The 25,537-nt window shown below is 46.1% G+C and overlaps 1 protein-coding gene across 2 annotated transcripts in view; it reads right to left on the bottom strand.

Annotated features, from left to right (window-relative positions):
- Positions 1 to 25,537, bottom strand: part of slc4a11 (solute carrier family 4 member 11) — a 170,123-nt gene that overhangs the window by 92,677 nt on the left and 51,909 nt on the right. For both annotated transcript variants that reach the window (XM_083634026.1, XM_083634027.1), the window contains exon 4: positions 7,454 to 7,497. In XM_083634026.1, coding sequence (XP_083490152.1) covers positions 7,454 to 7,497 — 44 coding nt within the window. The remainder of the gene's footprint in view (positions 1 to 7,453; positions 7,498 to 25,537) is intronic.

Here is a 25,537-nt window from a genome sequence, read left to right as displayed (position 1 = left end):
TGGTTGACTGTATCGAAAGCAGCAGACAGGTCAAGGAGGACAAGGACAGACAAGAGGGATGAGGCCTTAGCAGTGTGAAGGGCCTCTGTGACTGCAAGAAGAGCTGTCTCAGTGGAGTGAGAAGCCTTGAAACCAGACTGCAGAGGGTCCAGGAGGTCATTCTGGGAGAGATAGAGAGAAAGTTGGTGGGACGCTGCACGTTCGAGGGTTTTGGAAAGGAATGAGAGAAGAGAGACAGGTCTGTAGTTCTGAATAGCAGTAGGGTCAAGGGAGGGTTTCTTAAGCAGAGGCTTGACTCTAGCAGTCTTTAGAGCAGGGGGAACAAGACCTGAGGACACAGAGGAGTTTATGAAGGTAGTGAGGAAGGGAGATATGTCAGGTGAGATGGTTTGGAGGAGAGAGGAAGGGATAGGATTGAGGGGACAGCAAGTGGCTCGGTTAGAGCTGACAAGTTTAAGTACTTCATCAGGAGAGAGGGGAGAGAAGGAAGTAAATCTGGGGATGGGGGGCAGAGAAGCAGGATTGGAGTTGGGAGTGTTATTGAGGGTACCTGGAGGATGGAAGGAGGAGCTGATGTCATCCACCTTTTTAGTAAAGGTTACAAAATCATCAGAAGAGAGGGAGGAGGGAGGGGGAGGGGAGGGGGGGTTGAGCAGGGTGGAGAAGGTGTTAAACAGTTTACTGGGGTTGGACGCAGAGGCCTGGATTTCAGAGATGAAGAAGGAGGTTTTTGCTTTGGAGACAGTAGAGGTGAAGTTGGAGTGGATAAGGTGGTAGGAAGAGAGATCTTTAGGGTGATGTGATTTTCTCCATTTCCTCTCAGCTGCATTTACAATTGTGTTCAATGTGTACACAATGCATCCCTGACCACCTCCGGAGGTGGTTTGGCTGATCAGATTGCAATCCTTCTTCAATACGTTTTGGGGGTGTTTACACCTGGCATTTCAGTGATAAAACACAATCTGATTGCAATCTGATCACAGAAAATGCATGTTAGCGCCAGGTGTAAATGGCCTCAGACAGTGCAGGACATAGCGAATTTGGATTTCTGTTGGGCAAGTCAAAGCTGGCTCCCAAGCCTGACATCACCATCCCAAGGCTTGAGCTCTGTGCAGCTGTTCTAGCAGTTAAGGTGGCAGAGGCTGTATCTTATCTGCAGAGCTGGATATAGATGTTGATGACATCAAGCGTTTCACAGATAGATAGATAGATAGATAGATAGATAGATAGATAGATAGATAGATAGATAGATAGATAGATAGATAGATACTTTATTGATCGCCTTGGGGAAATTCGGGTGTCCAAGCAGCTCATACAGTCTGATAAAAAAAAACATATAAAACACAGATTAAAATGACAAGACACATTAGAAGAGAGGAATAAAGTGCACACAGAGGTTAAAACCAGTGTTATCTTAAAAATAGATAAAAGCATAAAAACAACATCGGATAAAAAGTGCCAATAAAAATTATATTATTAAAAAGTCCGATAGTGCAGTAATCCAGTAATGCAGTAATAGCAAGGTTGTCCTTGGCTATATATGCAACGACTCTCGACGATTCTACGTTTACGTCCAAAATAGAGTGCCATGAATCAGACGTTCAACCAACAAAGGAACTATGTTCCCACTGATGTGAACCCAGCCGACCATGCAACGAGAGCCATCCCAGCCAGCCAGCTCGCGCTTTCCTCATGGTTAACTGGACCAGCCTTCCTTGTGAACAAGCAACAGGGTCACTTGCAACAGGAAACGTTCAATCTAGTTGAACCCGGGTCAGATGTGGAGTTACGTCCAGAGCAGGGGTGTTTCTACGGATGGGCCTGGGTAGGCACAGGCCCACCCACTTCTTGCCCTGGCCCACCCAATTTTTTTTTTCTTTTTTTAAATTGGTTGTTTTCTAGAGGCAAACTTGCTGCTGCCTTGCTAGCTAATGGTTGTGTAGCTTAAAAACGCCGGGCACATCATCTCCAGAATCTAATGCATGACGACTTCATGACATCTAGGAAAAAAAAAATCATCATGCAATTGCCCCACCAATTTTATCCAGGCCCACCCAATTTTATCCAGGCCCACCCATAATTGAATTTCTGTCTACGCCCCTGGTCCAGAGGTAGTAACATGTGCCACACATTTGTCACATCAGCTCGGCACTGCACGCTTTGAGCGTTTTTCAAGTTGGAAGTCGCTCCCCAGAGCTGTTGCCCGGCTCTCGCATATCGCTCGTTCTTTCACCCAAGCAGCAAAAGGAGGCCCTTGCCATGGTTGGCACATCTGCAAGCAGCCTCTCAGTCCAGAGCAGCGAGATTGTGCAAAGGTCAGAATCATTCTTGCTGTGCAAAGGCATATCTACTCAGAGAAAATCCAATGCATCCAAAAGGGAGAACCTGTCCCAGCAAACTCTGCCCTTTCATTGACATGTCTTCTACATGTCGGGGGACGGCTGAAGAAGGCGCAGCTCACACCTGAAGAAAGTCAGACAATCATCATTCCTGGCAGACACCATGGCCGTTTCTCAATACCAAGAATGCATTCTTGTTCTTGGGTTCTTGGGGAGAACGTTCTTGCTAGTCGTTCTTGGAAGAATGAACTTGCTAGGTCACAAGCACACATGACGCTGTTGGCAGTTTGAGACGATACGTTCTTGAGGGTATTGCGCAATACCAGCGCAGAGGCCGCCTGCAGTACTACACAAATAAAAAGCTCAGCTGATGTAGATGCAGCCAATTGTGCTCTGGAACTTTTTGCCATTTTTCGCCATAAATGTTCGTAAAGTGGCACTTATTGAAACCTACTACCCTGCTTGTAGGCATCAAAAGTCATCAGAAATTAATTTAGTGATGAAATAAAACTTTAAATTGTAAAAAGCTTTCCGGAGCTTATGGCGTCTTCTCTGCTGCGTTCTGCCTCTGCTTATGCCGAAATGCATGCTGGGATATCTGCCTTGCCAAGTTGACACAAGTCACCAACCAGAGCATCCTCGGTAAAGTGGGCGTGTCGAGAACACATCCGGGAATTTTAAGCGTTCTTGGCGAAATGTGAACTTTGTATTGGAACAGTACTTGGGCTGCGACTGATGACGTTTCACAGGGATTCAAGAACGCAAGAACACACAAGAATGCTTATTGAGAAACGGCCCATGTCACCTCCCTGCTCATCAGACACTACCATGAGCAAGTCTGCCATCAAGGACGGCACTTGACGGAAATGGAGGTCGGAAAGGCCAAATCTGCTGGACGGTGATCTTGTCCTGCTTAAAGACAACCTAGTAAAGAGACATGACTGGCCCACGGGAGTGATTACAAGAACTTTTCCTAGTGACGATGGAAAGGTCAGAAAGGTTGAAGTGAAGATTATCAAAGACGATGTGCCAAAACTGTTCTTCAGGGCAGTCTCTGAAGTCATCCTTCTGTTACAAAAGGACTCAGTCAAGTAACTTTATAAGAGGTGTAAACAATCTAATGTAGCTTAATTTTAAGTTTGACATGCTAAAGATGCCAGGTGGGGAGTGTGCTGGAGCCAGATCTGTTTTGTATTCCTTTTGTCACCCTCTGCTGGTTGTTTTGGGTAGTTTCTCTTAACTTCTTAAGCCCGCCTCCGGAAACAGAAAGTGTTTATCAGGAAACAGAAAGTGTTTTTTTTCTCTCAAAATCTTGCCTGAGGGAGCCACACTTCACTGCTGGCTACAACACTAATGCCACCCTCTTCTTCGTAGTTCATCCATGGAATCATCTGTAAGGGTGTATTCACACCTGTAGGTCGTTTGCTTTGTTCCGATTCAGGTACTTAATTGATACAATTGTTGCATTTGTGCCTTGGTTCGTTTGTGTTCACACAGCCACAAATGAAACGGTCCAAATAGTATTGTCAAACTTCCTGGATTGGCCAGCAGAGACTCTGATAGGCTAATAGCCTCTCGGGATGGACAAAATAATTCCCAGAGATTTTCCTATATGATTATAAAAATGCGTTTTGTTAGACCTACATTTTAGGCTATGTCGGGCGTCCGCCGTGCGAGGAGAGAGAGAGAGAGAGAGAGAAAGAAAGAAAGAAAGAAAGAGGGAGGGATCGGGAGAGAGAGAGAGGGAGAAAGTTCTTTATTTATTTATTAATGTATGCTATGTAGCCTATGTAAGCCTATGTATTTATTTAGCCTATTTAGGCTATTGGGAATTTGGAGATAGAAGATCAAAGACCCTCGCAAATTCTGCTATTAGGCTACTATCACGGAGATGAGGATTAGCCGAGACATAGGCTATATGAACACCTGTCCTGTCAGGAATAAAATATTAATAAATAATTTAATAATAACGGACATTTCGAGGAAGACATGCAATCAGTCTGATTGTCTGATTGAACCAGACAATCTTATCACAAAGAAGGCTGGCTCTGATTACCACAATTTGTTTTCATTTATTGAATGGAGACCAGAGAGAGCGAGAGAGAGAGAGAGAGAGGGCGGTGTGCTGCGCAGCACACCGCACGCAAAATCCGTAGAGATTCAACACATTAACGTTGCTTCCCATGGTCCGAGGTAAGTTGATTGAGTTCAAACTGCTGATGTGATGATCCAAAAATCCCCCAAAGTTTATCGATGCAAGTCACAAGTCGCCAAAACAGGATCTGAAAGATGTTGTTTTTAAACGATAAAAATGTTCGTTCTTCAGGCCATTACGCACAGCGCAGCTGACTAGGGCAGCTGGTTTATCCAAAAATGCGCACCGTTTACTGCTGTTGTGGCGGATCGAGGTCGGCTCACGTTCTCACCACAAACGAACCGCACCAGAGTTCGTTTGGAAGCGGACCGAGACCACCCTTTCTTGGCGATCTCGGTCCGCTTGTTTTGTCCCGCATCCGAGTGCGATTGCTGTGTTCACACTCCCCCAAACGAACCGCACCAAGGGGGAAAATGCTCTCCGTTTCGGAACAACTGCTCCAAACGAGATAGGTGTGAATACACCCTAAGTTGCATTGTTTATTAACATAAAAGTGACATAGATGCAAGATTATTTATTTGAAAATGTATGGTGTTTTGCATGTTTAGTTAATAATGCCTTGTCTAAGTTAAAAATGGTTGTGAATGGGGTTTTAGCTAACCGTGCTTTATCTACATCAGCTATTGTTGACTTTATTGTTTGTTTTACAGTAAAATCAGATGGTTTGATAAGTGACATTTAAAGAAATGGTCATTAGATTTACAGACTTACACTGTATTTACCATATACTGTAACAAAGCTTATTATGTTTTTTGTAATATGTGGTGATGCAAAATGTCATCTAGCACTTAAGCCAAGTTTTGTGTGATCTTGCATAGTGATGCAACATTTTCATTTGTATACCCCCCTGTTCTTTTGTTCACAGTTTTACACTTACTCCTGATTAAACTGCCAAATTCAACACATAACATGGGTCTTCTTGGTTGGAGCTTGATTGGGAGAGTGTTTACAGTAGCTGTCTGTATAGCTGAGTATACATTCATAGGGCCAACACTTAACAAGGACAGAACACCAATGGACCAGTTTTTTACTCTCAAGAGTTCCAGGAAGTAAGGTCCTGGATTAAGCAGCACTGTCGAGTTGCAGCAAAATGGACAGTTTGTGTTGTACTTTGAAAGTTTTTTTTTCTTGAATCAAATTGTACATTATCAGCTTTATTTTAGCATTCAAAAGTAGCGTGAGACACTTTCCTGGCTGTTCATTGGCTAATGAGTCATGCATTTTGGTCCTCTGCTGACGCCACTCTCTCTCTAGAGGACATTAGTTCCTCCGCTCTGGTTAAAGGTGTAATAATCAGTGAAATGCAGTTTGTAATGAAACCCTTGACATGCATTTTACCAATACACACATTTCCATCAAATAATCCGTGCAATAATCCCGGGTGAGCATTGATACAGAAGCCCAATTCAGATGACAAAAGAACAATGTGCTAACCCACACATGGTGACGGCTAATTTAAATGTTACATTCAGTGACCACCTAATCTAAATATTACAGGCTACAGTAAATGTGTGAGTGTGGGTTGTAAAGTGAGCACCGATTTAGGCTATCCCTTCCCATCAATCATCTCTAAACGAGCTACTGATTTAAACACCAATAAGCTAATGGAGCATAATGATACTGGTGGCTTGACTACCTACTAGTTCAGAAAGCAAATTGTAAACAAACGATGATGATGATGAGGAACTGTATTCCCGCTGACTGTATTAACCTAGTCAACTGAACTGGCACTTCCCAATTGGGGCTTGTTGGTATGATGGATACTACAGGGATTTGAGATGTGTATTTTAAACCTTGCCAGCTAACCACAATTCCCTTATGGAGCAAATAAGATTTGAACTGAACTTGAAATGGCTGCACTGATCTTCAGCAATGTCTTCAAAAGGGGAATAATTTATTTTCGCACTTTGTGTCAATTTAAGGGTCATTGAAAAGAAAAGTTTGTGAACCACTTAGCTAGATTGTTTGCCTTGTGTTGCTTGTTTCATATAAGTTGTTAAGGTCAAGGCTGAGGGCTGCCAGTAGAGTAGGTTATGTTGTAGATTAGGTCGATTGTTTGCCTCGTAAAATCTGCTCTTGTCTACTCTGTTTTTCTTGCATTCTTTCTCTTCTCCCTCTCCTGGCATGCTTGTATTATATAAGTTGTTCAGTTTCTGTTTATTGATTGTGTTTAGTTACAAGATCTAGCTCAGGGGTGGGCAACTGGCGGCTCGCGGGCCACATGCGGCCCCCGACCTCACTCAGTGTGCCCCCTGGGTCAATTTCCTTTTCTTCTTTTTTTCTCTCTTTTTTTTTTTACAAGGCGGAAGTTTTTGGTTAGGTTAGGTTAGGTTAGGTTAGACCACCAAAATTTGTGTTTTTATTTTACTGTACAACCCAGAACATGGCGCTAATGGCATTAGCATTGTCCATCCACATACTGTTGAATGTTAGCATTTGAGCTAACGCTATTGTAACAAACTATATCCAGGATGCACATTGCACATGCAACATTACTAATCTGATTAATATCACATATTTGGGTGATGTACCCCATCAAATTGATGTAGCGGGCTGTTTCAAAGCTAGAGCAAAGTTTCTGGTGTCATCTAAATGGAAGAATTACTCAATTTTAATATGAAAAATATAAATGTACCAGTCCTTTTCATCAAATTAGTAGCTATAATTGGGAGTGATGGTGTTACTGTAGGCTACTGGTGGAAGTGCACGGTCACAATCTGGCCCTCTGGTAGCGAGGATTTTTTTGTGTGGGCCTCTCTATCATCAAAGTTGCCCATCCCTGATCTAGCTAGTAGATGAACTCTGTGAAGCCCCTTGAGACTTGCCTGTGAATTAGGGCTATATAAATAAACTTGACTTGACTTCAGTTCCTTGACTGCCAATCATCACCATTTTTTCATTCAAGTGGATGACATCAGTAATATTATGTTACAGATCATTCAGAGAGACTTAGACTTACCTTTCTTGATGTGTTCAGTAACACGCATCCAGAGTCATCAGCGTCTGGGGAAAATACAACGAGAACAATTAGACATACACATTTTTGTACTGTAATTATACACCACAATATACTGTATATCTGCAAGAATTAAAGTATTCTACAACAGTCACAGGTAACTGTTGTATTGTTGAGAAGGGTAATGGGTAAATTTTTGCTATATTTGAGATACTTTCAATATTTTTTACCCAAATATATGGTAACATACCTAGGGTAACTATACTGCAAGCAGGCTAGTTCAAATCATACACATTTATAACCAACAGAGCATTCAACAATAACATTACAAATTCTGGGGGGAAACACCTAACAACTGCTCAGCAAGTAAAGAATAAGTCCCTAAGACTCTTTTCTAATAGTGATGATGAAAATGTCAAGAGGAAAGTCTCTGAAAGCTCTCATTGAACAGGGATTGGAAGTACTTTACTGATAAGGTTTAATACACACTTCTGTGGAGCTGAGGCGAGTGCTCGGTCCTTAGATACCTTTAGTACCAAAAAAGAGTGTGTGGGGAGGGGACTTTCTACATTCAGGGCTGCTCCTATTGTGTTGGTAGACAATATGGGGACAGACCACAGGATTGTGGTTTTCCATAACTAGCAGTCTGGCAGTACCCTGCTGATTCTCATACAATAGTCACCCACTGCTGTTGCATAACGCACTTATCGCCGTTTACTGTGGGGAGGACGTTATTAGGTTACGATGGGCTTTCCTCCTCCGCACCGTGTGATGCACTGTGTCAGCTCTCTGTGCAAATCAATCAATGCTTTAACTCCTCCCTCCAGCAATAGGAGAGCAAGAAGACCCCCTTTAACAAGCCAATAGGGGAACCACTGTAATATCATAATATCAATAATCCAGCCACAAGTGAATGTGTGCACGAGCGTGTGCAGAAGGGGCTGGCTTTGATTGCCACACCAAACACCAAACCCTGCAGGTAGTGCAGGGGGAAAATAGCCTCAAGCTCTACCTCTGTGATGACCCTATGGCAGGGGGAAGAGAGCCTCAAGCCCTACCTCTGTGATGACCCTATGGCAGGGGGAAGAGAGCCTCAACCCCTCCAGTGTTTGCCCTAGAAAATGTTTCAGGCCTGGAGGGACGTACCCTGACCGCAACGGTGGGGGCCCTCGCTGTCGACGCTAAACTTTTAGCTAACCTGTTCGCATCTATGTTTGCAATGGCATCCCAAGTATCATCATACTATTATGGGATGCGATGCGAACAGTTGTATTATGGGATGTGCGTTTCCCAGGCAACGACACACGTTGACACGCTGGCACGATGCTCCTAAAAGCAAAATGCTTATTGTTTTGAATGATTTTGCATCTTCTATTACTGTCAACACTGTCAACACCAGTATTGTTTTATTGTAATAATATGCCATAAAGGTTTATTGAAATTTTGGGGAGAGCAGGGATTTTTTTTTTTGCATTTCCTCTTCTGGCCTGGCGGGGGCGTCATTGGCCTGGCGGGCCCGCCAGGCCTGTAGAATCGTAGGGGAAACACTGCCCTCCCTCTGTGATGAGCCTATGGCAGGGGGCACGTGTGGTATTCTGCTCTGGATTTGGTTCATCAAAGCCTCACTATCAAAAGCACACGGCTTGGTTGATCCGCTCCCAGGGGGAGAGGGAGCTGCTGCTCTAATTGCTGTCAGGCTGCGAAGAAGGAGAAATTCATATATTCATATAGGATTATCTAGTCCCAAACGGTCTGTCTCAGTATACGGTATGTCTTAAAGTATTCCAGAAGAATTTTGGGGTAGGATTAGGCAGAGGAAGTGTTAAAATGTGACACAGGCTTGTTGCCCCCCCGTGGTTCCTCTGTTAAAGGCCGATTGACGTAGCGCTAATTGTGGATGATATTCAGTCAATCACGAGTGTTGCGTAACCTAAGAGTCAGTCGAGTATTATATCTGTTTCAAAGTCAGGGAAAAGACGCTTGCAGGGTGGTAAGAATGTTAGGATGGTTTAGTGGGAGGGAGAGGCCATCTTACTCTAAGGGTTTGAGTCCCTGTGTCTTGTTGAAGTGACCTTGAGCACAGCGGATCCAGATACCATGTAAATGGATGCTGCTTACCATAATATTGCCCACTCAGGGTGATCGAGGTCAGATAGTGACCTTGGCTAAAGCCTACATCTTCAAGCTTCCAGCATCAGAGACTACGCCTGTCCTACTTCATGACTCTTTCGCTTCAATATTAAGCAAAATTGATTGAACTGGAATGGAACTGAAGCCGGCCCTGGCAGAAACATAATCATGAAATCAATTCTATTTATAGAGAGCATTCGATGGCTTTGGGCAAAGTACTTTGAAGAGAGAAAAATGGATAAGATGATGTCAAAATGATAAAAGCAGAGGGAGAGGACAAATAAACAGTATTACTAAATGACAATACTTATTTTCAGCAAGGTCTTCAATTTCTTATGTTCAACAATGTCGACTGCAGTTCCTTGAAAAACTGCCACCAATCACTTTTTCACCAATAATTTTTTTGTATTTTTTTTCTGCCCACTTTAATGGATGATACTTCTACACCAATAGTAAGCAGAATGTACTGCTGACTCTCTGGTGGGTTTTCAACAATATATTTGCTGCCTTTGCTATCTGTGTATGTGGCAAGACCATAGCATATCCTCATATAAAATACTAATCAGGTAGATGACAAACAAGGCTAGGTCGAAACCTAGCATATGGCCAGCGCAGAAAAGCATTGACGAGCCTGTTGGTTGTAGCAGGCAGCGACATTGTTAAAGTGGAGGGCTGTCAGTGGCAAAAGTATGAAGGATATAATGGAAAATCAGTATGTAAGAAAGCCCTAGAAAATAATTATTTAATTATGTAGTTGCATTTAATAAAACATTTTATTATAAAACATTCGTGTGTGTGTGTGTGTGTGTGTGTGTGTGTGTGTTTGTGTGTGCGCGTGTATTTATTGTGAAATTCTAAAAGATGTGTATTTGTCACATTAAAAGGACCCCACCCCTCTGTATAGCCTCATTGTGCCTTTTCAACTTCTATTGTTCTAATTACATCTCTCCCAGTTAGCAGTATCCCAAAATCATAAGTTCATGATGAAATAGCCTACGGTGCAGTGCGGGCTTTCAAAAAACCACGAAATAAGTTTTGAGCAGCACAGTCCACACATGCTGTGTGATGTAGTTTGGTGACAAAATTAGAAGGTGAAATAGCGATTTCTGTGAAATAGGCCCCACCCACAACACTTGTGCAAGTCGATTATATCGCAACGGTGAGGTCTTTCAAAAAACAGCATGACAGGTTTTGTGCAGGACAGATGTGGTTTGCTGAAGATTTGACAACATTTGGAGAAATAGTGAAAAAATGCTTTTGGACAAAATTCTAAATGGCGGAAAATCTAGTTAGACGGAAATGGGCGTGGTCTATACAGTGTGAGCTACGGGTAGTTATTGTTGCCATAGCGCCCCCTATAGTCGAAATGACACAATTGTTTTTTATCAGCTCAGAGTACATAGCTGCACACCTGTACCAAGGTTCATTCGCAACAAACAATGCGTTCCGGAGTTCGGGCGATTTTTGTGAACTAGGCCACACCCACAAAATTTCGGAAGTCGATTATATCGCAACGGTGCGGTCTTGCAAAAATCCGCGAAATAAGTTTTGTGTAGGACAGTCCACACAGGCTGTGTGATGTGGTTTGGTGAAGATTGGACAAAAGTTGAAGGAGAAATAGCGAAAAAACACTTTTGGGGAGAATTCAAAATGGCTGAAAATCTAGTGAGATGGAAATGGGCGCCGCCTCTATCAGCAGATGCGGAATTTTAATTGTAGATGCTACGGTTCAAAAGTTATGGACCAAAACGTAATGTGGGCTGTTATAGCGCCACCTAGTAGTCAACAAGTGTAATTTTTCCGCCCATAGTAAAAGGTGACTCTGTGAACCTACCTACCAAGTTCGGTAGCGGCAGGTCTGAGTGGGACTAAATGGGCTTCCAAATGGTCCCCCAAATGGGCTTGCAAATTGGGTGGACAAACCCTGTTATAGAGCCTGCGCCACTGCGTGCGCTGGCCAAGGATGTGAGACAATGTATTAGATAAAAAGATCTAAGAGACCACTGGATTGATTCTCTGTGAGCGGTTTACAGTAGCAACAATACCCGAGTTGATCGCCCATAGCTCGTCCTCGCCTGTCCCAGCAGCTGTTCTGCTCTTGGGGTCAGTAGCTCCCTTGGCCCATGAAGTTTGCTTTTCCTCAGCAGGAGTCATAGTCCTTTTCTCAGGAGTTCGAGTTAATGATTCTTCTATAAATAGGTCACGATGACATCAATTCCATTGTGACATCATCAGTGACATCATTAGTGATGTCATAACCTTGAAACACAGGCTGTTGTGTTGAGTGATACCACTGATGATGTCATCAGTTATGTCATAAGACAAGACTGTACAATGTCTATGACATCATCAGTGGGACAAAGGCTGAAACACACAGAGTTTGCTGACTCATCACTGATAAGATCATCGCTGATGATATCATCACTGATGGCATCGTCACTGATGACATCACATCAAAGTTCCGGCTCCATCATCACTGATGTCACTATGACATCACTGTCAGTCTTTTCACAATACCTCCTTGTGTGTGTGTGTGACATCACTGACCAGTCTTGTCACAATGCCTCCCTGTGTGTGTGTGTGTGTGTGTGTGTGTGTGTGTGTGTGCGCGCGCGCCCTTATGACATCACTTTTGACATCATCACTGATGACATCACATCATTACCTAATTAGCTTAAAAGGCCCATATTTTGCTAATATAACGTACCCCTTCAGTTCACCCTCTGTCTGAAACGCTCCGTTTTAGTCTTCTTCTGCGTTTTCCTGCGGCAGGGAATAAACCCGCTCGTCGTTTCCAGTCTTCCTCCTTCCTACACGTTATAGCCAGACGCAAAGCTACAATATCTGTCATCTGTCTGTCTGTCTATCTATCTATCTATCTATCTATCTATCTATCTATAGCTATCTATCTATCTTTATCTATCTATCTATCTATCTATCTATCTATCTATCTATCTATCTATCTATCTATCTATCTATCTATCTATCTATCTATCTACATAGATAGATAGATAGATAGCTATAGATAGATAGATAGATAGATAGATAGATAGATAGATAGATACAGTAGATAGAGAGGCAAAGTGGAACGTCACTTCCTGCTTCAGCACTGTACCACAGATTTTCATCCGCCATTTATTTTCCCAGACATTTCGTAAAATGCTTATAAAATACTTTTACTTTGTCTAACCAAACGGTTCAGCTAACGCTATAATCGGGAGAGACCATAGAACATTTAACGTTTTGGTCCCAGTGAAATGGTATGCGATCTCTCCTGTTTCTAAATATATCTGTACCGTTTGGTTTGAACCAGTAAAACTATTTTTATAAGCATTTTACGAAATGTCTGGGAAAATAAATGGCGGATGAAAATCTCTGGTACAGTGCTGAAGCAGGAAGTGACGTACCACTTTGCCTCTCTATTCCATGAGACTACTGGTGTGTGCGCGAGCCAGTCTGACAGCCAGGTTGGCAAGGCAACAAGTCCTACCTGACGTCACCTAGACCAGTGGCTCTCGCACAAATCCCGTACCATCTCGTACACGAGATTTCATGGGGGGGGGGGGGGTTCATGGAGGTAACATTTAAACACTTTCACCTATTTATTTGAAGCTTAGCCCATGTTTAATATGACCATCCAAGATTGTAACAGCATATGTATGATACAAAATTCATATATATGATACAAAATTAAGAAATGGATAATATGGCCGCTTTAATTAAAAAATATGCTAGATGAAGGTCGGTTGACCGAAACGTTTCATTTTGTTATTGAATAAAAAATCTTGCTTTAGTGAAGTTAGCTTTATGCCTCTTATAGTTGCCCTACTTCTCCGACGCACACGATAGTGCAGACAGGTCTCTTTTTTTACGTTATATATACATTGGTTACAAATCCATGAGTTTTACTTTTACTGTACGTTCACACCGGCAAGATTATCAGATATTTGTGCGGCGAGATTACATACAAAGTCAATGCAAACGCCGCGGGCCTGAGAGATGCATTTTTTCACGGCGCGAATGACATAATTTTCATCTCATCACCCGTTTGCTCAAGTTAAAAATGTTCAACTCAAGCAAATAATACGCACGAGCAAACTCGTGCGAGTGAAGTGTTCCATTCGCCTTGGTGTTATTTTCATCTTTTTAACTACCGTATACGTGTGATAAACCCAGGCTGCGGCTTTGACTATTGCTTGGATCAGACTATGCACTGAATAATCAGTTAATGTTTTGATGACAACTGGTCTCAGGACCCAACATACATGATGAAGACCAGCAGAGGTCAAAATGTTCAGATTCAGATTACCTTATTGTCTGTCACATGGTAATAAAAGGTCTTTGACGTGTTCATTTTGTTTGACATCTCATAAAAACAAGGTAATAAACAGATATGAGTTAAAACATCCATAATATTAGACGTAAAATGTGACTGAATAAACCCGTGAAGAAGGAGCACCAATCAATATGAAATAGACATGTAGTGGGTAAGCCCCCATTCTCTGGAAACACATGCACCCCTGCTGGATGGATAGATTCACATCAGAAGCTTCTCTGCTGTGTCTCCCCCTCTCTGCCTCCTTCTCAGCCCTCCCACTGTCAGTAAAAGAAATAAGATGCTCAAGGCGTGTGGAATCCTTTATTATTCTTTTATAAACAACTGTTTGAACAAATACAAATGTACACTCCCTACACAACACACAGACATGTAGGGGAAGGAGCAGGGCCGCCGCACCCTATACGCAGGCATCATGTGCTCTTAACTCATTGAGTGCCAGCCACTTTTGGAGAACGGACGCTCCCAGTGCCAGAGTTTTCAGAGCGTTTTCAGTGATTTCTCGAGGCCCACAGAATATTGTGTGATATTACTATGTAAACACCGAACACGCAAAAAGAACAAGGAGACTCTATTGTATCATCAGCAAAAAAAAGTTTATTGATACCATTTTCCGTTCTTTAGTTATGAGCCGGAGAAGATAGGTCAAAAACAGCAAAAATATGCTTTTCTATCAGGAAGCTGAGATATTCAGCCTTTTGTGAAATGCATTATTTCAAGCACATTCACTGACTCTAGCTAATATTTTTTTGATGATGTGACCTGGTTTAGTTCTGTGGTGCATGCGTGCCCCACCCCCCTGTCCCCCCCTCTCCCCGCCTCTCCCCGCGTCAGCTGTAAACTCCTCCCCACACGCACAAAGTCTATTCGGAGCCTCTGTTTTTGTGCCGCGCGGCTCCTGGCAGCTCACAGCAGCAATGAGGAAATGCCCAATGCGACTGCAGGTAAGGGTTGGCCCTTCGGCATTGGGTGCTGCCTTTCTGGTGTGTTGAGAAACTATCTATGCAGACAGACAGACAGGCAGAGGAGCTGCAGTTGTGTGCGCGGATTGATTGCTGTTGGCAAGCAGCCCAGAGCCATCATGTAGATGGCTCTGGGCTGCTTGCCAACAGCAATCAATCCGCGCAGCATGAGCGCGGTTTGTCTTTTGATCACGGCTTTGTCAGGCTGTATTTCTGTAATCTGGAGAGCACTGTCGCCACCTAAGGGTTCTGTAAAATAGGTTATAGACCTCCAATAGCTACTATAGTTGTACAGGAGCTGCGGAAGGCTTTGATCGACGTCCCACCGTCAAAAAACGCATTGGACGTCGAAGGACGTCCGTGGCACTCTACGTCACTATTTAATTGGACGTCGAAGGACGTCCATGGCACTCAATGAGTTAAGGGCCTGCAAAAAAAAAATATATATATATATATCTTTTTTGGTGCCCGCAGTCAGCACACTCACTGAACAGCAGGCCAGGCGCCGCCTACTGGTTTACTAGTGGTTTTATTACTTTATTCAGGGTTAAAGAGGGTGCATCTCATTGTAAAATTGGACTCGGCCCAAATTGGGCTTCAAATGGCCCAAATTGGGCTTCAAACGGCCCAAATCTGGCTTCAACCGGCCCAAATCTGGCTTCAACTGGCCCAAATCGGGCTTCAAACGGCCCAAATCGGGCTTCAAACGGCCCAAATCTGGCTTCAAACGGCCCAAATTGGGCTTCAAACGGCCCAAATTGGGCTTCAAACGGCCCAAATTTAGAACGGCCCAAAAACGCCCTTCGGACGCCGGCACGCGCGTCGGCCCGTATCGGCCTGGCCTGCTTGGTATCTAATGCCCGGCCTGAATTATGATCCCAGTCCGCCCCTGCTTGCATGTACAGTTTAACAATCGCTTGTTTGCTGACATGTACAGTAATTCTAACAATTGTTTGTTTGCCACATGTAATGTAATGTGAGATACACTAGTATCGTTCATAATTAATGATTTTGCAGTCTTTCGTTTGACAGTTATTGAAAGTTTTGCAGTTGTGTATTTTCGGGGGGGGGGGGGGGGGGGGGGGAGGTGGGTTTGGGGGGTGGTGGGGGGGGGGGTGGGTTTGGGGGGTGGTGGGGGGGTGCACCACAAAACAATTACGCTTAGGGCACCCAAATGGCCAGCAGCGGCCCTGGGAAGGAGCTCCGTTTGTGAAAATTGAAGCCAATGTGGAAGTACCTGCATTCTTTCTAATGGCCAGCAGGGGGTGACTCCACTGTCTGCAAAAATAAGTCCGGTTGCATGGAAGACAATGACAAATTGACCTAACTTCTCATGTGATTTATTTGCTCATAAACACTTTCCAAATGATTTTGTTGTCTCAATCGCTAGTTTCAAGTCTTCTTCATACAGCATGCTGTTCATTTAGTAAATTATGGTTTCATTTAGAGTAAAATAGACAATAAATCAGACTGTTGTTTTGGGGAATGATTGACAGGTCGCCTGTCCAGTGATCATGCAGCTCACTGATCACAGACCAATAGTAGGCTTCAAAACAGGAGGTCACAAACCAATGGGTGACGTCACAGTAGCGAGCTACATCCATATTTATTATACGATACAGCCTATGGGAAGGACATGATTAGAAAGGCTCCCCATTAAAGGAAAACTCCACCCTAAGATACGTTTACATTGTTATGATCAATATGTTCAATGCATTCAAGAAGTAGTTTTGTGATGCGTTTTCACTTTTTTGTGTGTGCCCATTTTGCCCTTGCCTCATTTACTTCTAATTGAATTAGCAATTTCCTACATTTCCCTGAATCCCAGATCCTCCAGAGAACGTGGCTGAACATGTTTTATGTGTAAGTGGAGAGAGTGCTAGCAATAGTGGAGTGAGAGGTTTTCCAGGTAAGAAAAAGTGAGTCGCACACCTTATGCATTGAGGCTACACTGTGGAGGGTGAAATCAGTCTCTCTGTTGAAAGATGAAAATGTCTCTCCGAATAACCTCCACTGTAGTTGTTCTAAAATTCACATGTATTATCTAATCTTACTGACTGTGTTTCCATTACAGTTTTTCGCAAAATAATTGCGATATTTCTACAACTTCGACAATGTACAATTGCGACTTGTAGGCGTTTCCATTGAAGTTGAGTTCGAGTGACGGCACACACACCTGAACGCAATTCCCCGTTGCAGCAGCTGCCACAGTGATTACGCACGGGGATCTGCCCATATCCCGTCCCCAGCATGCTCAAATCCAACCAATGGTCAATGCAAATCACCACATGAAGTTACAACGCATATAAACGAGCCTGATTATCAATTCAAAAGAAAATGAGTGGCAACATATTGCTGGCTGCAGTGAATGCAGTGAGCGCGAGGCAGAGGAAAAAAGATAGCCTACAACTGCGCGCACACAGACAGGCAGCCTGTCACCATGGACCGTTTCTGTCATTAAACATGATCTATTTTCCTCAGCTCCGCTTTTGCACAACACTCATCTTTCTGCTAGGTAGCGTTGCTTAAAAGTTTTCCACTTGCTGCGGAGGTTTTGCCACGGTTTATCGAACCCTTTCTCCCTCATTTTCCGCTCCTTTTCCAAAGGAGAAGATGGGTCACATGACATGCAAATGCGAAAAATGCGTTTCCATTACACTTTTGCGATAAACTGCTATATCGACACGTCTGAAAAACCACCTCATGAGAGCGCAAAAACGTTTTGTGATATTTGGGAGGAATTTACGTGTTTCCATTACCCACTTTCTATTGCGATATTTAGGGTTTGCGCATTTCTGACGGTAATGGAAACACGACTGTCACAATTCTTCCTGTATTCTGACAATGAGTACAGCATATTTGCCTTGTTTTCTGTCACATATTTGCTTTTGTTTTTGAGAAACAAATGAATGAGCACTGAAATCCACTTATCATAAATCATTCAAATCGGCCTTCCCTTCCCAATGTTTGGAACTCTTTTTCTGTTTGTCTATATTTCTTTCTGAATAAACAAAGACAATTGTGGGAGGGGAACATCTGCAGCAAAAGTGTGAAGATTCATGGCCATCATTAAATTTTCACAATCAATTTTATTTTTGCTTTATTGAATTAACTTGGTCTGATAAAGAGCACACATGATGGTTCACGTGATTTGTAGGAGATTATTTTTTCAGGTGGTGTAAAACCATGACTGCCTTTGATTGCTCACAGGATAGAAAAGTGAAGTGTTTCTCTACTGAATGGCTGACCTGATTTTGGCTCTTGATGACCATGTCCCTGCAGTAAGAGCACAGAGAAGAAGACTTACAGCTCAGCAGGGCTCTGGAGGCTGTTTAAGCGTTTGGGCCATTAAATCAAATGCTCTTTGAGTAATTCAAATCTTGGAAACCATGATCAACTTGGTGCAGTGAAACATCCAACAGGCACAATACCAAAAAGTTAAAGATGCATATTATGCCTCAAACACTGCTGGCAAGCCACCAGAAATACCATCCAAACCTTGACTGAATTTTCTCATGAAGTAAACGTAAGGTTACATGATGTAACCATGGTTCTCTGAGTAGAGGGGTTTACCCTCCAATACAGAGATATGAATATATCTTGTATGGGAAGCTGATTACAAATGGAATCAGGTGACGTGAATAATTACTTTAAGACAATCCACCTGTGGACGTGGTTACACCCAAGCCTATAAAGCCCCTGTTAACCACGCCTACTTCGACTAAAGTTTCGATTGAACGAATCCCGAGCGGCCTCTGCTGGAGGGTAAACCCCTCTACTCAGAGAACCATGGTTACATCATGTAACCTTACGTTCTCTATCGTTATCGGGGTTTACCCTCCAATACAGAGATATGAATATATCTTGTATGGGAAGTGCTGTAAGACACACCGTGAGGGATAGAGCAGCACCAGCTCCCCCAGGAGGCTGAATCGTGGGAGCTTCGAATGAGACGTCACCACCACCAAGAGTGCTCTACAAAATCAACAAGTGCATCAACAACTACAGTATATACAAATGTACACTATGTACAAACCCCCCCCAAAGTCGGCCAGCTCCGCCAGACGCAGGATGCTGCCGGTTCGAGCCCTGGCGCCAGACGCTACCGAGGGCGAGTTGGCCCCGCAAGTCGCAAAGGCTCAACTAGGGGGGAGGTGAGGCCACTCAGACCAGCCCACACTGGGCTGACTGACAGGGAACCAAAACCATAAGTCACTACCGCCGGGCTCCGCCAAGCACTCGTTCACTGAACGACGTGCCTGCAGCCACATTGAATTGGTAGAATCGAGCAAATGTGGAAGGGGCCGACCAGGTGGCCGCCTCGCAGATCTCACCGAGAGACGCACCGCGCCACGCCGCCCAGGACGTAGCCATGCCCCGGGTCGAGTGTGCCCGCACCCCCGAAGGGAAGGGCATCCCAGCCCCCACATATGCCTGCTGGATAGCTTCCACAATCCAGTGGGAAAGACGGGCCTTAGACAGCGGCTGCCCCAGGCGGTCTGGCCTGAAACAGACGAACAACTGGTCAGTCTGCCTATGGCCCTGTGTCCGTTCCAGATACACTCTCAGTGTCCTGACCGGGCAAACCAGCGAGTGCCTGCGCTCCCCTTCCTCTGTCGGAGCAGAGTAGAGGGACCGGAGTTCTATGGCCTGGCTCGGCTGAGGGATGGACAAGACCTTAGGAAGGAATGCAGGGTTTGGTCGCAGGACTACCCCTGCCTCTTCCGGCAAAAATCTGCACAGGCCTTCATGCCCTGAGAGAGCATGGAGCTCCCCCACCCTCTTGGCCGTGGCCAGCGCCAACAGAAGGGCCGATTTGAAGGACAACCACTTTAGGTCCACTGACTCCAAGGGCTCAAATGGAGGTTCCTCCAGAGCCCCTAGAACCAGCTGCAAATCCCATGGTGGGAGAGACGGCCTACTGCGTAGGCCGACGCGTCTCCTAGCGCCCTTGAGGAACTGGGATATCAGCTTGTCTACCTCCTCAGACAACCGATACTTCCCAACTCGAGCTGCCTTGATTGCCGCCACCATACCCCTGAGGGTGGACGGCGACTTCCCGGCATCCAAAAGCCCTTGTAGGAACTGCAGAACGGCTGGGGCAGAGGATGTAAGCGGGTCAATCTGGTGCACCCTGCACCAGGCCGCAAAGGCCCTCCATCTGAAAGCATAGAGTGCTCTCGTCGATGGTGCCCGAGCCTCTTGCAGTGTACTGACCACCGAAGGAGACAGCCCCATAGCTAATAGTTCGGTCCCCTCAGGGGCCACGCCCAGAGCTTGAGCCCCTGGGGAAAGGGATGAACCAGAGCACCTTGTGCCTGGGACAGCAAGTCCCGCCGCACTGGAAGCTCCCATGGGGTCCCGTCCAGCAGTGGCGGGATATCCGAGAACCAGGTCATGTGTGGCCAACACGGGGCCACCATGACCAGCCTCATCACCTCCAACCGTACCCTCTGTAGGAGGGCCGGGAGGAGAACAAATGGGGGGAAAGCGTACAGCAGGACGCGTGGCCAAGGGTGAGCCAAGGCATCCACTCCGAGGGGAGGATTGTCCTTCCCTAGCGAGAAGAACAGGGGACAGTGGGTGGATTCCTGTGATGCAAACAGGTCGACCTCTGCCCGTCCATAGCGGAGCCAAATCTCCGCGACCACCTGGGGGTGCAGCCGCCACCCCCCTGGGTCCGGACCCCCCCTGGACAGCTGATCTGCCGCCCAATTGTCCAGCCCTGGCACATGGACTGCCCTCAGGGAGAGAACCCTGGGGTATGCCCAAAGCCAAAGCCGACGTGCCAGCTCGCAAAGGCGAGGGGAAACCAACCCCCCTTGCCTGTTGATGTAAGCAGCCGCTGCCACACTGTCTGTCTTCACCAACACGTGTTGGCCTTGCAGGAATGGCAAAAAATGCCGAAGGGCCAGATGGACCGCTGTCAGCTCTAGCATGTTGATGTGCTGGGTGGTGTGAGGCTTGCTCCAGCGACCGCTGGCACCGTTTCCTCTGAACACAGCACCCCAGCCCGTCAGTGAAGCATCTGTCAACACCAGTTGACGATGTGTCACTGGGCCGAGCACACTCCCCCTGCTGAGATTCCCGTCGTCCTCCCACCAATGGAGGGCCGCCCGCAACCGCCTGGTGACGAGCACAGTGGAACTTAGGTGACTCCTGGGGCTCAAGCCCAGACCCAGGAGGCACCTTTGTACCGGCCGCATGTGTAGGAGGGCCAACGGGACGGCTTGGACCGAAGACGCCATCAGGCCCAAGAGGCGGAGACACAGCCTCCATGTGACTCCGGCCCCCAGCCTGAATTGGGAGAGGCAAGCCCTGAGGGATAGCTGCCTCTCCTGCGTCAGTGACAACAGCGCAGCCTGGGAATCCACCACTAGGCCCAGGAACTGCGTCTTCTGTGAAGGCTCCAGCCTGCACTTCCCCGGATTGAGCCGCAGGCCAAGCTGCTGCACGTGCTCCAAGAGGATGGACAGATGAGCCCGACACTGAACTTCTGAGCGTGCGCACAGGAGCCAGTCGTCTAGATAGTTCAGGATTCGTATCCCCTTCCGTCGCAGAGGCGACAAAACGGCGTCCATGCACCTGGTAAAGGTGCGGGGAGCCAAGGAGATTCCGAACGGCAGGACCCGAAACTCGTACTTCTTGCCGTCGAACGCGAACCTGAGGAACCGCCAATGCCATTCCCAGATCGGAATCTGGAAGTAGGCATCCTTTAGGTCTATGGTGACAAACCAGTCCCCTCTGCAGATGGACTGTCGCACCCTCGGGATGGTCAGCATCTTGCACGGCAGACGCCTGAGATGTCTGTTGAGACCCCTTAGATCTAAAATGGGGCGTAGTCTCCCATCCTTCTTGGGGATGAGGAAATACCGGGAGTAAAATCCAGCCTGTTTGTTGCCCTGAGGCACCTCCCTGATGGCTCCCTTCTCCAACAGGGTAGAAACCTCGGCCTGGAGCACTGCCTTGTGCTCCGCGCCCACCACCGTGACAACCGTTGGGGTCCTCGAGGTCGGAGGCCGACGAGCAAACTGAATACGATACCCCTGGGTCATGGTCGAAACCACCCAGGGGCTCGCCTGCAGTGACCTCCAAGCCACAAGACCCACCCGGGCTTGCTGGAGGCAGGCTGGACGTAAACTGGCGTCAGGAAGAAGGCGGAGGCCTAGGCTTGCTGCCACCTCTGCCTTGCTTGCCCCTGACCGGCCTCCTGACTGCGTTGCCGTGCCCACGGCGCGCATCCAGAGTGGCCCTCAGGTCATTTGGGCCCCAGCCCGACCTCTGTGTCTGTGCGGGGGCTTCCTTCCTCCTGCCCCCCGACTGTCTGGACCACCTGGGGGTCAGTGCATCGGAAACCTCCTTAGCACAACGACGGGCCTCCTGGCCCTGCTGCAACAAAGCAGTGGCACCAGGACCAAACATGGCTGATGGCGCAACCGGCAGCCGCAAGAGGGCTCTCTGGTCCTCTGATCGCAACTTGGACCGGGACAGCCACAGTTGGCGCCTTGCAACCCAGAGTGCCGACACACCCTTACCGGCAGTCGACACCTGCTCTTTCATCAGCTGTGACAAGACTGATGAAACCAGTTGTATCTCAGCATTGAGATGAGCATCGAACCCGGTGCTCAGCTCGCGGACCAGCTTTCTCTGATACAATGCTAGTATGGACCCAGTATTGGCCAACCGTGCCTGAACTGCTACCGGCCTATGCACCTTAGCCAGTGCGGCATCGAGCATCTTACAGTCCCCCGTTGGAGTAGCCGGCCCCAGCACTGGGCTGGCCGGGAACAAAAGAGCTGATATGGCTTGGTCCAGCTGAGGCAATGGGCCACAGCCCACCTTACCCCTATCCTGCATGGCAGACAGCCGCCTGTTGGTAGAGGTAAAGGAGAGTGCAGCCATGGGTGTTGCAAACCCAGCCTGCATTAGGTTCTCCACTTCCGGGAGGAGAGGCACCTCAAATGGCACCTCCGGACCTGGCGCGTCCTCATCATCGAAGCGCGAGGGAGGAGGGGCTTGGCCCGCGGCGGACTCCAGTCCCAAAGCTTGGGAAGCCCTGACCATCAGACCCTGGAATCGCTTGCGTTCACTGGTCTGTTCGCCCTCTGCAACGGACCCCTCAATGAGGCCCCCCTCATCTGATAACCCCTCTATGTCGACATCCTCCTCGACATCCTCCTGATCACCAGCCTCAATCCTGATGCTGTCATCTGGTAAAAATGTCCTAAGTAAGGGAAAGGGGCGGGGATCCCCTGAGGAACCACCCCCACTCCCCCCCGCTTTACGGCGCTTAACCTGCTGGGGCGGAGCAGACTGTGCTACAGCAACCCGCCTGCGCTTACCCCCAAACACACAAAGCCGAGCCTCCAGGGATCGTGCTGGCAAAATGAAGCAATCCATACAGGAGGAGGGATTAGCAACCGCTTCAGAGGCATGTTCCTCTCCCAGACAACGCACACACACATCATGCCCATCTTCAGTGGGCAGCTGCACTCCACACACCACACAGACATGGCTCATAGATGCCATAGCTTCCTTTCCTTTTAATGATTTTATTTTGAAAGAAGAGAGGAAGTGCTAAGCCAGTGTAACTGCGCTTGCTGCCAACTTGACACACATGCACAGTCCACCAAACCTCGCGATAGGCCCCGCCCTCGCGAGACTAACAACACGGAAGAGCTCTAAAAGTTTTAGCTCCAGTCTGTGTGTTTTGGTGTGTTTTTGTGTACCGTTGTTACTGCCCGGGCTAATTGTTCGCCAGACAGAAGCCGCGGCCAGAGAGAGAGAGAGATAGAGAGAAAGCTGACAACGAACCCGCGGACCTGCTCTCGTTGTCCTGATTAGGGAGCCGAGAGAGGACCAAGCGCCGCAGGACACGGAAGCCTCCAGAAACCTGGAGACAATATGTCAGCGCCGAGGAAGTTGTGTTTAGCGTTATATAGGAGACGGACAACACACTCGCGGACCTGCTCTCACTGTCCAGTTACGGAGCCGAGAAACAAGACCGTCACCTAGCGCCCCAAGACATGGAAGCCTCCAGAGACCTGGAGACAATATGTCAGCGCTGAGAAGTTTGTGCTCACCCCGACAACAGCCGCCACGAGAGGCAATCGTCCTCTCTCCCACCACCGAAGGTAAGAGGCAAGGCTGTTTACGAGAGAGTCAGAATATAATAGAAGTTAGATAAGATTTTTGATTGTCTCAGACAGAGCGACCACACGTCACACTGCTCCAGTGAAATCGAAAAAGTCGAAGTAGGCGTGGTTAACAGGGGCTTTATAGGCTTGGGTGTAACCACGTCCACAGGTGGATTGTCTTAAAGTAATTATTCACGTCACCTGATTCCATTTGTAATCAGCTTCCCATACAAGATATATTCATATCTCTGTATTGGAGGGTAAACCCCGATAACGATAGAGAACCACTGTTAAATATAGAGAGAAGTATGAATTAATTATAACAGACAGATGTTTTCGAAATTAGATTTATAGGAGCTGCTGTCTCTGGGTCTGATGGATTCACAGAGCTATTTGCTTTTCCAAACCACTGCTTATTTAGCCAGACAGGATGTGATTAAAAGTTCTGCTCAGAATCTTACTTGATATGGTGCATGCAAATGGCCCGCTGATGTGGAATAATGAAATAACATAATAATTTGTGACATAAATTAAAAGCAGAAACAGGCACGCAAACAACTAATGACATTAGGGTCATCTGTCGACGAGACTTGGGGGGGCAGAAAGCTTGGCATGAAAACAAAATAACAAACATGCAGTGTGATGTCATTGAATAATGCACTGTACGTGGGAACAGACGTAGGAATTACTCACATTTTGAGAATAGTGGGAAGTCAACATATTCCTGTGTACAGTAGCTGTATACAGAAAACATCATGGTACCTAGACCTGCCTGGGTTAGGGATTCCTGTACTCACTGTTCTAAATATGAATGAATACACTGACGGAATTTTGATGCTTCTAAAATGAAGAAGCACCTTTATGGATGATTAAGGTGGCATGATTTATGGCCCCCACTAGCATTTAAGATCTTTACAAGAATTCAAATTATTTTACTGCCAGAAGCCAATTTCTGATGGTGTGTTTTTATCCTTTTTATCCTTACCCTGGAAAATAAATTTGGCCATATGACAAATACTTTGCAGGCATTGTGATAATTTGACAGCTCTTACAGAGGTTTTCACAGAAACACTGCATTTATCACTAACTTTTACATTTTAAATATCTAAAGATTTGCCTATTGACGAGCCAAGCAATGTCACCTTTCTGTTTCTTATCCACGTTTTTACTGCACACTGCATTGAACCCATAAATGGCAGTGTTGCATATTGTGTCATTCTACTTTGGTTGTTTTTATATTTAGTATTACATATTTAGAATTTTGTTTATAGGAAAGCACCAACAACCGTTTTAGCTTTGTCTTAAGAAAAGTAACAATTAATTTAGCTTGATTAACTTTCTATATCATCTCATCTCATTATCTTGTAAACACCTCAACTCTGCTGGCCTGTCTCCCCTCATGGCCGATCCTCCTACACGTTTGGCTTTGTTAGAACAGAGCAGTGCATTCATATGTTATAGGATTGATGGTCGTCTATAGACAACTTTTTTAATTACTATATTTAGTGGTAGCGACAAAATA

Source organism: Poromitra crassiceps (genome assembly GCF_964638095.1).
Source record: "Poromitra crassiceps genome assembly, chromosome: 3".
NCBI classification, from domain to species: domain Eukaryota; kingdom Metazoa; phylum Chordata; class Actinopteri; order Beryciformes; family Melamphaidae; genus Poromitra; species Poromitra crassiceps.
Note: the sequence above shows the minus strand (reverse complement) of the source record. Positions and strands in the feature narration are given on the sequence as shown.